The following is a 16,415-nucleotide window of genomic DNA, read 5'->3' on the forward strand; positions in this document are numbered from 1 at the left end:
CTTAATTCTGGCTTTGGATATTAGAATAGTAGAAATTCTATTAATTGAAATTTTGTGTATCTGGGAGTAAAATCTGATAAAATGTGATCAGAATTTCTAAGCAATATAGGAAAGGAGTTTTAGAGGATAAGCATTTACAGGTTCTAATTTGAAGAAGTCCTGTCAAGAGAATTGAATTTTAGACATAATCACAGACTTCAGCATAGATTTAGGAGGAACCACTTGATTTTGGAATCACAGAATCTAAAGTTACTGTGCTGTTGTTGTCTATGTTTTGTTCATATGTGTTAAAACTATGTGTTTTAAGAGAACTATATGTGTTTAAGAGAACTAGAGTCATTAGAAAACATTAATTTTGTTCTGAAAATAAATATCTGTAAATATAACAATTTCTTATTCACCTGTAACATGTTGATGTTGATTTGAGGATGATTTTTAAAAATTCTGCTATAGGGTTTGGAGAATGCATATCCCGTTCAATCAATTATCCATTCACTCATTTAACAAATCTTGATTAAACACCAAGAACATTGGGGGTGCTGTGTGAGGCAATGGCTATGATACAGTGAGGAGATAGACACCAATTCTCCTGAAGCTTAAGCAGAGTGGGTGAGGCAAACCCTTAAATGTGGCAAGTGCTGTGGTGGGGCTGGAACATCTTCTGAGAAAAGCTGACAGTCAGCCTGAAATCTAGGAATGAGCTAACCTGGTAAGGAAGGGAGAGCAGAGGGAGTGGAAGAATGATCCAGGCAAAGGGGACTCTAGGAACAAAGTCTCTGAGATAGCCTGAGGGGCCAGAGGTTTCAAGGCTGAAATTCTGAGTTCTTTGTTTCAATTCATGCATGGTTCACTTTGAATACATCTTTAAATTTTTAATTGAGAAAAAATCTAATGTTTATATTTGCATTATTTAAAAACTGTATTTGCATAAAATTTTTTCCATGTGTGACTGGTTTTAATGCTTATGAGTGGTCATTTTATTCACTTCTCAGTTTCTTATTTCTTTGTTTTATCTGTACTTTGCCGGAAGTAGACCTTTAAGCAAAATTTTAGAAGTTCACATGAGAGAGACAAGGACTCTCTAAATAATTTTCTCTTAGAATTATTTCTACATCTTTTAAAATGTCATTTAAAAATCTCACTGGAAGTTTCCACTTGGTCTCGTTCTTTTTCATTCCATTTGCCCAGTGTATAATGTCACTTATACAGACTCAGATCTTCCTTTAGCACAGGAATTTTCCTCTCATATTTTTATTGATTCGTGCAATTTATCATAATCTTTCCTACAGAGGGAGGAATAAATCTGCCTGATGATTCTCAATTCCATGTCATCTATGTAAGCATCTCCCCCCTCATCATACGGGTCTTTGTTCCTTACCCCCCCATTTGGGAAGAGTCTTCAACGGTCTTCTACATTGCTGACTGTGCTCTCCTGCTTTGTCAGATCTACTGTTTGCTGTTTCTAATATTGATTTTAAAACTTGATTTTAGATTCTTCCCAATCTTCTCTTAATCCGTCCTGCTCCTTAAGAAATTTCTGTCTCTATCTCAATCTGCTATAACTCAACTCTCTTCTATGGGCAGCATGCTGCTGTGGTTGAGTCCCCACTGGGCATCATCCAGGCTGCATGGGCCTCAGGGCTCTGCCGCTTGCTGGCTGTGTGACCAGGAATAATTTGTGGAAGCTGTTACTCAGGTTCCTCACCCACAAAATGGGGAAAATGATGTGTTTATCTCATTGAACTGTTGTGAAGACTAAGAGTCAATTCACCTCATACACTTAGGATAGTAAATAAGTAGTTGATAACTTGGTTGCTAATTAACCTTTATTCTATACTTCCCTACTCAGAGTAATTCAGAGTAATTATTTGGAATTTTACCCAGCCAGTGTTGGAGCTATCAGTATGTGTGTGTATGGGTATATTTTGTTAACTGATCTTTTAAGGCAACACGTTTTACCCAATCTTAGTTTTTCTTAATTCTTTCCGCGATCCACTTCATTATCCTTCAGTGCATCTTCTTAGTTATTAAGCAGACGTATTGGATGTGTATCTTCTTTAGTCACATTTCTGCCAGGTTTCAGTATTTATTTAGTGTGCTCTACCGGCCTGAGAACAGAGTTCCTGGTCATGGGCTTTTTGATAGGGATGGAGTTTAGGATCGGCCAGTCTCAAGCCATCTGTAATTCTTCCTTTTCCAGGGACAGGAATGACCGGTGACACTCCCCAGCTGGCACTGCTTCCACAGTGCTGCCGGCCTCAGCTCCCACTGCTTTGTCCTTTGCACAGTAATTACGCGGTATCGATTCCCACCATTTTCACTTCCAGCTGCATCGTATTGCTGGGGACTGTGGTCGTAGGGAGAGTGGAATTAATGGGGCACGACATAAATGGCCATTCAAAAAGAAGCACTCATGTGACATCTGTGAGCAGCTCTCACTCTCTTATTGAAAAATAGTCTGCGTCTTGAGCCAGGTGTTGCTGTGGGTGAGGATGAATGGAGATCCTCAGCTCTCATGTTTTGCATCTTTTTACCCTCCTGAAGAGAAAGTATAAGGTGGTGGTTAAGAATTCACAGTACAGACTCACATAGACATGATGGTTCAGATTCCCCCGAGAGCTGGGTAGCGTAGGTCAGATCACTTGATCTCTTTGAGCTGGTATTTCTTCATCCATGATAAAGGGACATAAAAATGCTTGTCCCAATCATGTGAGTTAAACTTGAGCGCTCAACAAATGGCAGCTCTTACTAGCCTGAAGAATCCTTCCATCAGCTCACAGCACACCTTTGTCCTTCCTCCAGGGTATGGGACTCAAGACTCAGCCCTTGGTTCCTATAGAAAGCTGTGAAATTAGTGACAGATGAGAGGTCCCTGCAGCATAGTCAGTGGTGGGATGGCAAAGAAGGTGGCAGGACTTAAGGGCTGATCCACCTGATCGTCTGTATCCGGGAGTGGGGCACGCGAATTACCCAACATCCGCAATTCTCCAAATTCCAGAAATGGTTGAAAACTCTACAAGATGATTTATTTCCAAGAATACAGAACTTGCTGGTTCTTCTCTTCCTGTTATTGCTCTGTCACTGACACAAACCTACTCTTGGCAATCCAGTTTTCCACTATTCCTAAGTAGTAGCCCTTTCTGGACTGCAGATGTCTTCCTGAATAAAGGGACTCCTTATGACCTGGATCTGGAGATCTTTTCTTTTTCTTCATTTTTGATCTCTTCACTTCTTTTGAGACCCTCAGACATAAAAGGGCTTATCCTACCAACACTTCCCCCCCCATTTTTATTTTTTTATTTTATTTTTATTTTTTAAAGATTTTATTCATTTATTTGACAGAGAGAGTGACAGCCAGTGAGAGAGAAAACACAAGCAGAGGGAGTGGGAGAGGAAGAAGCAGGCTTCCAGCGGAGGAGCCTGATGTGGGGCTTGATCACAGAATGCCAGGATCCCGCCCTGAGCTGAAAGCAGACGCTTAATGCCTGAGCCACCCGGGCGCCCCTCCCCCCATTTTAAAACCAGAACTTGATTGTCTCTGGGGGTGCGCACACCTGTAATATTTTGAATTCAATCTGACCGCCTACACTGGGGGCCTTTTGTCATACAGCATCTTGTTCATGTGTGTGTGTATCTGAGAAGTGTTTTAAAATTTTTTTTTTAACTAAAGTGTAATTAATGGACAGTGTTACATTAGTTTCAGGTATACAACATAATGTTCTAACAATTCTATACAATACTCCGTGCTCATCAAGATATGTGTTCTTCATCCCCTGTATCTATTTCATCCATCTCCTCCCACCACTTGCTTTTTCAAAAAACACCTTATACTTGACCCAATACTTTTCATATGTCATAAGAGGGACAGCATCCTCCAAACCACTCTGTTATTCCTCTCCTCTAAAATAGATGCAGAAGCTGGGAATTCATTTCCAAAAGGGCAATTGGTTATATTTATATAATAACTATTATCCTTTATCCTGCCAGTCTGCCACCGGACTTGATCTGAACTTTGGTTTGGAAATTCCCCCTGGATTCTGGCAAATCATCCTCTGGTATTTCTAGTTTCCAGTATTGTTGAAACTTTTTATCTCTGTGTTTTCATGAGGGCAACTCAAGAATCGCTAGCTGTCCAATAGCTTATCTCAGAGTCCCTCATTCACATTTGTGGAATAGGTAATTTTCAGTTTTTGAATACAAAGAAGTTCAATTTATATAAATTTTTATAAAAACCTTGAAGACTACCTTAATAATGCTTTGTAATATGGCCTTCTCTTTCAGCTCAATTTTATTCTGTTTCTGAATACGGTTAGAGTTCTGGCTACCAAAATCTGGGAGACCAACGCAGTTGGGCATGACACAAGAAAGCAATACAGGTAATTGCAGGACAGGCACCCACCAGAGGAAATATTTGGGTTACTATTTAGAGTGAAGAGCAGATATTGATTGATCTGAAACGTCTCTGAGAGATAAGTTTATGAATATGAATTTTCATTTGGCTTAATTGTGCAATTTATCAGAAAAGTATGTGTATTTTAGGAAAATCTAGATAACCCAAAACCTTCCTAATGTGCTTAAATTTTAAGTATTAATTAAGTATAATTTTTTAAACTGTTCTTAGCATTTTGGAATTTTCCCATAAACTCTGTGACTTCCTAGAAAATCTCTTGATATTTTGGCAGACAATTTTATCTGCGTTCTTAAAATAATATGTCATAACTGAAAATAGCAAGAAAGTGGGTTTGCTGTATTGTTTCCAATCTGTCCATCAGACTGGCTCCTACCGAATATAAATTTTTAAGAACTTTCAAATGTACCAATTGAGTGAGATCCACAGTCTTTCAAGAAGAAAAGGGCAAATTGAGTGTTTATGATCATTATCATACTATCTTAAGGGTGTGCCAACTTTTTCCAATGATCATTTTGGGAGTTCTGAATAATGGCAGTTTCTACCCAACTGGATATACACATCCAGGAGTCTGGTGGATGTGGATTGCTCTTTATAATCCCAAGGCAATAACTATCTCTTTTTGTCTTGGATTGTTATGAAATGCTATCTGAGACACAGAAAGGAAGAAACCATAGTCAGCATTTTGGTCCTGTGTCACAAACGTTCTCGAAGCCCGTCGTTGAGTCATTTCCCTCTACTGTTTAGACAACATTCACTGTCAGGAAGAAACGATGACGGGTATGGACTGGAGTCTGGAATAGGGTGCACAGTGTGAACAAACCAGCAGCTGTAGGCTCCAGTCATTTGCAATATGCTGCAAGCAGTAGTGTTATAAAGTAAATTGTGCCCAGGGGTTTCCAGTGAAGGACCTTTGCTATACTCATAGCATGTCTCATGTCACATCCCACTGATGAAGACAAAGGCCAAAGGATGATAGAACAACGGAAAATGTGAATAGCTTTTCATTCTTCTCTGTAAAGTGGAACAGTGCAAAGGTTTTTGAAAGCTGTTTATTTCTCTAGCCCTGAACCCAAGCTCTTTATTTCTCTAGTTCTGCATGATGTGAGCTTGTACTTTCACTTAAAAGTTACCCAAGAGGTTTGAGAAACTCTGGGGAGAAAAAAGAGTGAATTTTCTTAAAAAATAGAGTAGACGATATTTTGAGTTCATTCATGGGAGATTATTTCTCAAAATAATGGAAGAGAAACATTTATCAAGGATTAAAATAGTCTACTATTCAGAATTCAGAATAAATTTTAAATAATCTGGGGCCCAGAAATTTTTAAATTTTGGAGCCATTAATTTGAACAGAGTCTAGACTAATAGTAGTCAGGGAAAGTATTTTCCAGCCAAGTACGTTTTTTGTTTTGTTTTGTTTTAAATAGCTGAAACATATTTAATATTCTTACTAATGTCTGAAGTTAAGCTACAGATAGAAATATGGTGAGGAATGACTCTTTCTTTTTGGAGAAAAATGTGGGTACTTACTTGGTAGTGATTTGGGAATTCAATTCAGTATTTCGTTTCTGAGGCCTTAGATTACCAAATTTAAATACCTTCTCACTTTGTAAATAAAGGGACCTAGAAAAATGTAATTTGTGTCTCTGTCCCAGTGAAATTCTACCTATGAGGTTTAACAGAGTATTTAAATTTATACCCACTCATTTTTTGTACCTTTAAACTTATATTTCATTCAATTATTACCTTTGTCAAACAAATGTTCAAATATCAAATATTCTTGCTAACGATGAAAAAATATATGTATATTTTATTTATATTTCCAAATGGTGGCACCTAAAACAGGTTTTAAACACATTCCCATGGATATTACTCTCTGAAAGACTGAAAACATCTTTCAAAGCTGAGATAGTCTCTCCTGGTGTGCACGTGCACACGCACAAAGACAGACTTTGGAAAAGTACATAGTATCCCTTCATTCATATGGTGACTTAAAACCGAAATGAATTGCCTTCAACTCAGGTCATGATCTCGAGGTCCTGGGATGGAGCCCCATGTCAGGCTCCCTGCTCAGCAGGGAGTCTGCTTCTCCCTCTCCCTCTGCCCCTCCCCACTGTTCCTGCTCTTTCTTGCGCGCGCTCTCTCTCTCTCTCTCTCAAATAAATAAATAAATAAATAGAATCTTAAAAAAAACCTGAAATGAATTAATACAGTCAACTTTTAAGAAACTGTTTATTTTGAGATAACTGCAGAATTTTATGCAGTTATAAAAGTAATACAGAGATAAAATAAAACATACAAGTAATACAGACTTGTAAAAATAATACACATATATATGTAATATATAACATTTACCCAGTTTCCCTCAAAAGTGACATTCTACATAGCTGTAGTTCACATCAGTTATTTTAAAGCAAGAAGGATTTTTAAACACACAAGAGATTGTGTAGAAAATTAAATAATTATCAGATTTAATAACAGGGCTAATGTATTATTTTATCTTTTAAATTACAACTCAATACCCTTGCAAAGTAAGAGAAGATTACTAGGACTAGAAGAACATGAGATATGAAAAATGCAAAATTCAGAAGAAAAGAACACTTGAATGTTTTGGCTAATTTGACTTTCCATTCAATATTAGACAATCATATTTATTATTTTTTATTTTTGGAATAAATTCAACCAGTGTTTGTTATGCAATATGATAGTAAAGAGGACAGATTTTCAGGTTGAATCCTCTACTCATTGTCTAACTTTGGGTGAATACTTTCCTTTTCTGAGCCTCTGTCCTCATCTGGACATGGGAAAATAATGGCTCTCTCACATGGTTGGCAGAATAAAAGGAGGCAACCAGTACAGGAAGTGACAAGGACATGATAGCCAACAGCTTCATGACTGAGTGCCCTTCTTGTGCCACGCAAGAGATTCAAAGTTAAGAAGACATGGTTCCCGCCTGGGAAAAAAATTTGAGAGAGAGAGAGAGATTGATTTAATTGAAATGAGAACAGTACCAGTAGAGATGCACTTACAAAGTGTTATGTGTGTAGAAAAAAGGGAAAGATTAATTCAAGCTCAAGAGGGATTGAAAAAGGCTTAGGGGAAATATTACTTTTTTAAAAAGCTAAGTTGACTCTTAAAAGAAAAGTAGCAATTTTCCAGCACTATTCACCTGGGGAGAGAGAGATTGCAAGGATTGGGTATCTATTTTCTAAGTAGGACGCTGAGTCCCACACACCATTTGATTCCTTTATATTCCTCCCATGGCTTTGCCCTTGGACACAGAGCCACCACCATGTCTCCAGCAAGCCAGAAGGCCACTCTGAGCTGGTGCACCCCCGATTATCTCATTAGACAGCTGTGCCTTTTCAGAGAGCTGGGCTGCAAAGATGTACAGTGTGCATGAGTGACCAGATGGACGCTGAGCAAATCAGCTTCCAGGACTGAGGCATGATTTGATGTGAGTGGAAAAATCCATCTTTATGAGAGAACAGACATACAGATGACCCATGTACACACTGGCCCCGCACATGCCACTACTTCAACTTGTTCACTGTCATTGAAGGATACATTTTAAAAGAGGATGTAATCGTAACTCTTACACAAATATAAATGAACACACTTCAAAGATTTTATTTCACTCGTTAATGAAAGAACTGGTAGGCATTACACATGCTTAAAAGAGAATTATGAATGCTAAAATGAATTCACAAATGAATGCAAATTAGCAAATTGTTAACATCCACAGGGCTATAATTAGTGGCATTCCATTGGACACAATTTGCATTTCTATGGACAGAAATTATTTGCACTGCTGCGGTAGGCAGATTTCTAAGATGCACCCCCCCCCCCAAGATTACTACCCCCTGGTGTACATGCCTTATGCAATCCTCATCCCCACACCCCTTCTTGATCAAGACCTATGATGGGATAGTCTCTCCCCTGATTAAGTTACATTATATTGGAAAGGTGATGGAGTAGTCACTCCTGTGACTGGCAGCCTGAAGAGAGATCCTTCTGTGGGATTTGAAGAAGTGATCTGACATGTTGTGAAGGTCTGTGGTGAAGACCTGAGGGAACTATGGCTAGGACCTCGCAGAAACTGAGAGAGACTAAATGGATATTGGTTTAAGCCACTAAATTTGTGGTAATTTGTTTCATAGCAAGAGAAAATGAATTCAATTACTATCTGGTTTTCTACAGATTAACTTTTATCTCTACAGAGTTGTGAAAGAGCCTACTCATAGATAAAGAGAGAGGGAAAACCCAGATGTCTGAGCTAGCAGGATTCCCACTAAATCTTACTCTGACTGCCTTTACTTACTCTGCATTGAACCAACATTTGTGGTATATCACAATGTGTTGTACTTCTTTCTCCCTCCTTCTCCTTTCTCCCTCCCTCTCTCCCTTCCTTCCTTCCTTCTCTTTCTTTCTCTTTTCCTTCCTTCCTTCCTTCTTCCTTTCTCCCTCCCTCCTTTTCTTTTTTCTTTCTTTCTTCCTTTCTTCCTTCCTTCCTTCCTTCCTTCCTTCCTTCCTTCCTTCCTTCCTTCCTCCTTTCCTTTCCTTTCCTTTCCTTTCCTTTCCTTTCCTTTCCTTTCCTTTCCTTTCCTTTCCTTTCCTTTCTCTCTTTCCCTTCCTTCCTTCCTCCCTCTTTCCCTCCCCATCTCTCTCCTTCCTCCCTCCCTCCCTCCCTCCTTCCCTTCTTTCCATCTTTCTTTCTTCCTTTCTCCCTTCCCTTCTCATCCCTTCCCCTTCCCCTTCCTTTCTCTTTCTTTCTCTTTCCTTCCTTCCTTCTTCCTTTTTTCTTTCTTTCTTTCTTTCTTTCTTTCTTTCTTTCTTTCTTTCTTTTTCTTTCTTTCTTTCCTTCCTTCCTTCCTTCCTTCCTTCCTTCCTTCCTTCCTTCCCTCCTCCTTTCTTGTTTTAACCTAGTTTTTGGCTCCTAGTCACACACAGTAGGAGCAGTCAAATTAGCTTGATTTTGAGAATAGTCTCCAGGGGGATTTATCCATTCATCTTAAAGGAGGAAATGCAATTTTCTTTTCAGAGTGATGTTAACCACGACTTCTAAAGTTCTGCAAATGTAGTTAATGCTGTCCCCCTTTATCTGATTAGACTGAATTATAATATCGTGAAGGTATTCACAGTGTCTTGCTCATATATGCAGTGATAGGAAGAGGGTAGTCACTAGTCAGGATTCAGGAGGACAAGCATATCCCAAGGAGCCCCTGAAAGTTGAAAGGATGAGTTAGGTCAGAGAAATCCATTGTCTTATCAGGGATGCTGCCCTGAATGAAACAGACTTAATGTAGAATTTTCAAATTAAGTAGACTGTAGGCGAGTCAAGGTAGGAGGTGTGGGACTAGGGCAGCATAGGAGAAAGCCCATAGACCACGAGGGAAACTATTGGTGTGAGAGAGAGCAGATGGCTCTGAGCCAAGAGGAGCAGATGGTCTGGGCACTAGTGAGAGATACAGGAGGCAGAGGAGTATGAGATGGGGTAGGTGTGCAACTCCAAATGCCTAAATTAGGCATTTCAGTATGATTCTGTGGGACACCCAGCTCCTGCAGGAGCCAGAAAGATGAAAGTGGATGTGTCTGGAAGATGATCCCTAGGAAAGCGTTAGACTGTGAGAGCTCTTATTAACTTCTGGGCCCTGTTCCCTCATTTTAGAGAAAAGAAAACTAAATTACAATCATTCAGGGAGTTAATGGCAAATCTGGAACCCAAATCCAGTTCTGTTTAGCTTCAGTCCAGTGTGATCTCTACTCACCCACACAGCTTATTTCCAAGAAGAGAACTAAGTAAGTATATAAGTAAGTACATAAATAAGGAAGGAAGGAAGGAAGGAAGGAAGGAAGGAAGGAAGGAAGGAAGGAAGGTAGGTAGCTGGAGGAAAGACCAGTAAGAAAGGGAGAAGGTTATAATTGTTTGAGATTACTGAGGTGTAAATGATTTGTAAAGAAGGAGATATTTGAGAAATAAAGAAGAAGCCAGATTTGACAGTTTCTTGGATAAAAATTACAAAAGAAACAAATGATGTGCTTGGGTGTACTAGCTGTCTGCTGTGCAAATGAATTACCACAAACATCCATGGCTTCTTATTTGACTGTTTCTGTAGGTCAGGAATCTGGGCATGGGTAAGCTGGGACCCTGCGTCAGGATCTTACAAGGTTCAACCAAGATGGCAGTTAGGGCTGCAGTCTTCGTACCCTAAGACTGGGGAAGAATCCACTTCCAAATTTATGAGATTGTTGACAGGATTCAGTTTCTTGCTGGCTGTTGGCTGATGCCACCTCTCCTTGCCATCTCTCCCACTCAGTAGAGTAGCTCACAACGTGGTTACTTGCTTCATTGAACCAAACAAAGGAGGGAGTTTGCTAGTAAAACGAAAGCTACACTCTTATGAAATGTAATCACAGAAGTGACATCCCATCATTTTGGCTGTAATCAATCAGTTAGAAGCGAGTTCCAGGTCTTTGTCCACACTCAAGAGGAAAGAATTAACAAGAATGTAAATACCAGCTGAGGATCATTGGGGGTCATTTTAGAATCAAGCAACACCTTGGAAACCTGGGGTTCCTCCAGGTACACAAGAAAATGGGTATGAAGAGGTAGTTAAGGGAAATAAAGTCAAATTGCTTAGCTTGCAAAAAAAAAAAAAAAAAAAAAACAAACAAACCAAAAAACCCCACAAAACCTAGGACTGTAGTATTTTGTAGAATATTTGACAGAGGATATTTGGAGAAAGTAGGAAGTATTGACCACATGCAAATCCATAAGACCATAAGAAAGTATGAAATGATTAATGCAGACCCAAATGTAAGAAGAAATGAGGGAGAAGTTCATTTTTAAAATGAACAAAATGAGCCACAATGCGGTCTATGAAAGTAAAGGCAGTTAACAAGGATGGAGGGCATACTTGTGTTAAGTCTCAAACATAGACGTGAAAATAAACTTAGGACAGAAAAAAAGGGCATTTCACGGCTTTATGAAAATAGTGTCCGATGCCAGGAGAGTGGAAATGAGGTTAGAATGATTTAAGGGACTAATCATGGGAAATGAGAATAAATGACTTAGTATGAAAGGACAGGAAGAGGAGGGAGGGGGGGAAACGCTAGCAGAAGCCACGGGGTCCAAAGAGATGGGAAAAACGCAGCCCCTGTTAGCCCGGCTACGCTTTGCTTTTTTCCCAGCAAGCGTCTCTACTGAAGGGCACTCGAAGTTGAGGAATAAAAAGGCTTGGCATTCTCTTTCAGGAAACTCGCCAAATCAACCCTGGTCCTCGTGCTGGTCTTTGGGGTGCACTACATCGTGTTCCTGTGCCTGCCCCACTCCTTCGCGGGGCGCGGCTGGGAGGTCCGCATGCACTGCGAGCTCTTCTTCAACTCCTTTCAGGTAGACAGCGCCAGCTAGGAATGTGGTTCTTGCATTTTGCTTTTATTGCCCCCTTGCAGCTTTGTTCTCTGCCCCTCTGTCTGGCTTTCGTGGACCTGTCCCCAGACGGCCATGGAAAGTCCTCCTTCTCTGGAGCCTGTGCTGCTCACAAACCCGCCGGGGCAGTGAGACAAGAAAGCATATTGTCGTAGAATCTGTAAGGCGTGCAGAGCGGCGTGCGTGTATGGAGAATAAATGAAAGCCAAAGAAAAAGCAGACAGGAAAGGGGGGGGAAGGGAAAGGGAGACAACCAAGAAGCAAAAGTAGCTTCTACCCATTTTATCTCACTTGAAAATACGATTACCATCATGCCTCACATGGCTTTCTGCGGACACCTAACTTCTCCTCCTGGCTACCAGCTTGCTGCCTCCCACTGCTACCTTAAATCTACTCTTCATTCGTCCCTTATCCACCCGAAGTCCCCAGAGGTTTCCCACTGCACTCAGAATAAAATCCAATGCCATTTGCTGGCGTGCACAGCCCTCTGTGGCAGGGACCCTGTCCGACTGTGATGTCGCGTTCCATCATGGTCCTGGTTGCCCGCTAAGTTTGAGCCCCACTAGCGCTTCCACACTTTCTGTTCCTTGAGCTCATTCCTGTCTCAGGGGCTCGGACTTACTGTTCCCCTTGGAAGGCACTCCCCGCTAATAGTCACAAGGCCTGGCTTCTTGTCACTCCCACCAGCTTAAATGCCATCTTTTCAACACAGTCTTCCTTGAGTTCCCCATTCAAGGTATCTTCACCGTTCTTCTCTTTCACACCACTTGCTTGGCCTGCGTAGCCCTTATTATCTTACATTTTTCGAGTGTGGCTCGTTGTTTATATTTTTACCCATCATCTGTTTTTCCTTCGAGTATGCAGCTCGAAGGGAACAGGGACCTTGTCTGTCTTGATTGAATTGTTTGTCCCTGGCATGCTGAGCAGTGTGTCCTGTAGAAGCTCAATAAATATTTTTGAATGAGTGAACGAAAAGTTTCTTTGTCTTTTTACCATGTAATAGCCTATGTCTGTCGTTTCCAGCATTCACAGCGTATAAATATCTCTTACCAACCAGGAGGTATTCTGTGATCTTCGAGTGGCAACATAAATGAAGCTAATATCATAGAAATCAGCTATTTGTGTGTCTTGGGGTGTTTTATTCAGTTACTTGTTTGGGTCTGCTGACACCAAGGAAGGATCTCAGACAAATATAATATAAACTAAAGTTTCGGAAACACCAGGAGAGAACAGTTCATATAGTTTCCTGAAGGAAGCATAACACAACCCAGTTTTTCAATGTATGTATTGTGATACAAGACACCTCAGTGCTGTGATCGTCATGAGCTGTCAGCAGGTTAACATTCTTTTTGTTCTGCAGGGATTCTTTGTGTCTATCATCTACTGCTACTGCAATGGGGAGGTAGGTTTGAAGTCCCCGGGACGTCCCACGGGTCCAGCTCTGAGTAAGCTTGTAAATGGCCATCATGGGACCTGAATCTCTTTAGGATCCCCAGGAGTTACAGGAAAAAATGAGCAGGCAGAAAGGAGATATGTCAATCATAAATGATTCTGAGAAAGCAAGAATTAATGTAAATAAGCTAGAGTCTTTCTTTTCTAACACTTTTCAATGTTAATTCAATTGGAAACTCTGATAGCAAAAAACCAACTTGCTGGAATGTAAATTGATACTTGGAAGGACAGTGAATTTCATATTCCAGTTAATACTGAAACTGATATTCAATTTCAAGTTCTATAAGAAAGTAAGAAAAAAAAGTTTTCTTGGGACAAGAAAGAATACTTTGATATTTTTAAAACCATACAATGGTGACAGGATGCTTTCAGTTCACTCAGGGGCTGGCGGGAGAGAGGTAGCTCTACTGTTCTTTTGGGTGACACCATGCTTACCAGATTTCCACCTTTTTCCATGGAACTTCCAGATAAGCTCCTTTTTGGGAAATGGCAATAGCAGTAGAACTGAATCTTCAACCACAGTTGGAAGCAAGAGCCCCACCCCATTAATAACGCATTCACAGTGCCTGCTTTTCATGATAAAAGCTTCTTTCCCATTTTTTCCTCCTTCAGTATGCCTATGCAAAAGGGATAGTATGACATTTCAGGTTGAGTACCTTCCATGCCATTCCTCAGCCACAGCTGGCCCTATTTATCTGTCCTTCTCTTCCAACCCAGAATCCTCTTTTCCTTCTCCCACCAAGTCAGAGGTTTCTTTCCTTCCCTCCTTCCCTCCCTCCCTTCCTTTCTTCGATTTATTTGAGAGAGAGATGGGGGGGGGGCAGAGATCAGCGATCGCAAGCAGGGTGGGGGAGAGTGCAGAAGGAGAGGGAATCCCCAAACAGACTCCCTGCTGACGCCCAGCCACCAGGGTGCTCCATCCCAGGACCCTGAGATCATGACCTGAGCCGAAATCAAGAGTCTGACCCTTAACTGACTGAGCCACCCAGGCGCCCTGTCCGATGTTTCTATGGGCTGCATTTCAACTTCCATTAAAATACTAATCTTGGAAAAGTCCCTTCACCTCTCGCAAAGCCTGTTTATTTATCTCTGGTAGTACACCCATCTCCACGGTTTTTGAGGTTGAGAGAGTGTGTACCTCAAGTCCCTGGCACACAGCAGACACTCAGTGACAACCGTCATTGAAGGGCAAGTACCCATGTAACAAGGCTGCAGGGTCCCCCTGATGGTTTCTTTTTTTTTTTTTTATTTTTTTTTAAATAATATTTTTTATTATATTATGTTAGTCACCATACAGTACATCCCTGGTTTCTGATGTAAAGTTCGATGATTCGTTACTTGCGTATAACACCCAGTGCACCATGCAATACGTGCCCTCCTTACTACCCATCACCAGCCTATCCCGTTCCCCCAGCCCCTCCCCTCTGAAGCCCTCAGTTTGTTTCTCAGAGTCCCCCGATGGTTTCTGACGCACAGTGTTTCCTGCGACTTAGGTTCAGTCTGAGTTGAAGAAGTTGTGGAGTCGGTGGAACCTGTCCGTCGACTGGAAGAGGACGCCCCCCTGCGGCGGCCACAGATACGGCTCCGTGCTCACCACGTTGACCCACAGCACCAGCAGCCAGTCGCAGGCGGCAGCCAGCGCTCGCACGGTGCTCCTCTCCGGCAAGACCACCAGGACGGCCGGCCGCCAGCCCGACACCCACGTGACCTTACCCGGCTACGTCTGGAGTCACTCGGAGCAGGACTGCCTGCCGCCCTCGGTCCGTGAGGAGACCAAAGACGGGAGCTCGAGGCTGGGAGAGGAGATTCCAATGCTGGAGTCTCCCAGGCCCTTGGAATTGAACCCAGACCCGGAAGGAAGCAGAGGGGAAACCAAGGACGTTCCCTGAGTCAACACGTGTGACTTTGAGGAGCTGCGCCGTCTGGTTGTGTTAGAGGAGCTTGGCTGGCTTTCCTCTGCTTGAGCCCCAGAACGGAAAATTCAGGGTTCAGAGTGTTACTTCACAGAAGTTTTCAGCTCGCATCAATTGGATTCTATAAATAGTAAAGACACAAAAGGAGAAGTGTCAGTGGAGTAGTTTATTACCTTATTTTGTCATCAGATTTTCTTCTAAATTGTTGTGTGGTACTTGCTCTGTGATTGGTCATTTTTTTCTGCTACTTTTGGGTAGAAAATGTTTCAATTGCTTGGCTCTAGTTTTCTCTCATGAAAATATCACTCTAAGTATGATAGAGATCATTCCTTATGTGTCATTTCCCTTTTAAGAAATTAGGATTTCTCATTTTAATGTGCTTCTACCATTGCATTCCTTTTGCCTGTGCATAGGAGCAGTTAGGGTCTGAAAACATACCTTGAACCATGAAAAAGCTAAGTACAAGTACACACTAGGGGGAAAAAGTGGCTGGACTTTGATAAGATAATAAATTTGTGAAATACTTGTTTCTTTCTAGAAACAAGGAAAATTACTCAAAATAGTATTGCACCTATTCTTTCTTTTGAATGTCTCCTCCATGACCAGCCAAATCTCAGGCCTTCACTCCTCTGTAAACCTTGACATGCCCCCCGGTTTTCTCAGTCAGTGAGCTTGTGTCTGCAAACTGATTCTGTTTGTAATCATTTGTACTGATAGTAAGGCACACTGCACTCGTGCCTTTTTCTTCTTTGGTCTATTACTATATTCCAAATGGCATGTGGAATAAATTAAAAGTTTGTTTTAAAAATACATTTTGGGTCTCTTTAAAAGATTTTCTCTCAGCATCTAATTTTGTTTTTGAGAACCAACCAAACGTTCCTTCTTCAAATCTACAGAGATCAGCCTGTAGCTCCAGCACTTTCCCAAACTTGACACTTCAGTATGTTGCCGTAGGGACACATTTATTGAGTGTATGTCAGGTACCCACCATCCTGCTGGTTTTTACAAACATTAACTTATTTAATTCTCACCACAAACTTATGGTTCAGTTTTATCACTGTCACCCTCTACAGATGGCAGTGTGACTCGTAGAGGTGAAGTAACTGGACCGAAGGTGCACAGCTAGACATTGACAGAACGTAGTTTCAGACACAGATCTACTCACTTCAAGTCCCGTGTTCTTAATCATTACGCTCCACTATCACCAATATAT

At 41.2% G+C, this 16,415-nt stretch overlaps 1 protein-coding gene across 1 annotated transcript in view; it reads left to right on the forward strand.

Moving 5' to 3' along the window:
* Window positions 1–15,416, forward strand: part of PTH2R (parathyroid hormone 2 receptor) — a 55,920-nt gene extending 40,504 nt beyond the window's left edge. The window contains exons 9-12 of the mRNA XM_026492054.4: window positions 4,282–4,376; window positions 11,663–11,801; window positions 13,198–13,239; window positions 14,783–15,416. Of these exons, the coding sequence (XP_026347839.3) occupies window positions 4,282–4,376; window positions 11,663–11,801; window positions 13,198–13,239; window positions 14,783–15,178 (672 nt within the window). The 3' untranslated portion in view covers window positions 15,179–15,416. The remainder of the gene's footprint in view (window positions 1–4,281; window positions 4,377–11,662; window positions 11,802–13,197; window positions 13,240–14,782) is intronic.
* The last annotated feature ends 999 nt before the right edge of the window (window positions 15,417–16,415 follow it).

This window comes from Ursus arctos, unplaced genomic scaffold, assembly GCF_023065955.2.
Source record: "Ursus arctos isolate Adak ecotype North America unplaced genomic scaffold, UrsArc2.0 scaffold_1, whole genome shotgun sequence".
Lineage (NCBI taxonomy): Eukaryota > Metazoa > Chordata > Mammalia > Carnivora > Ursidae > Ursus > Ursus arctos.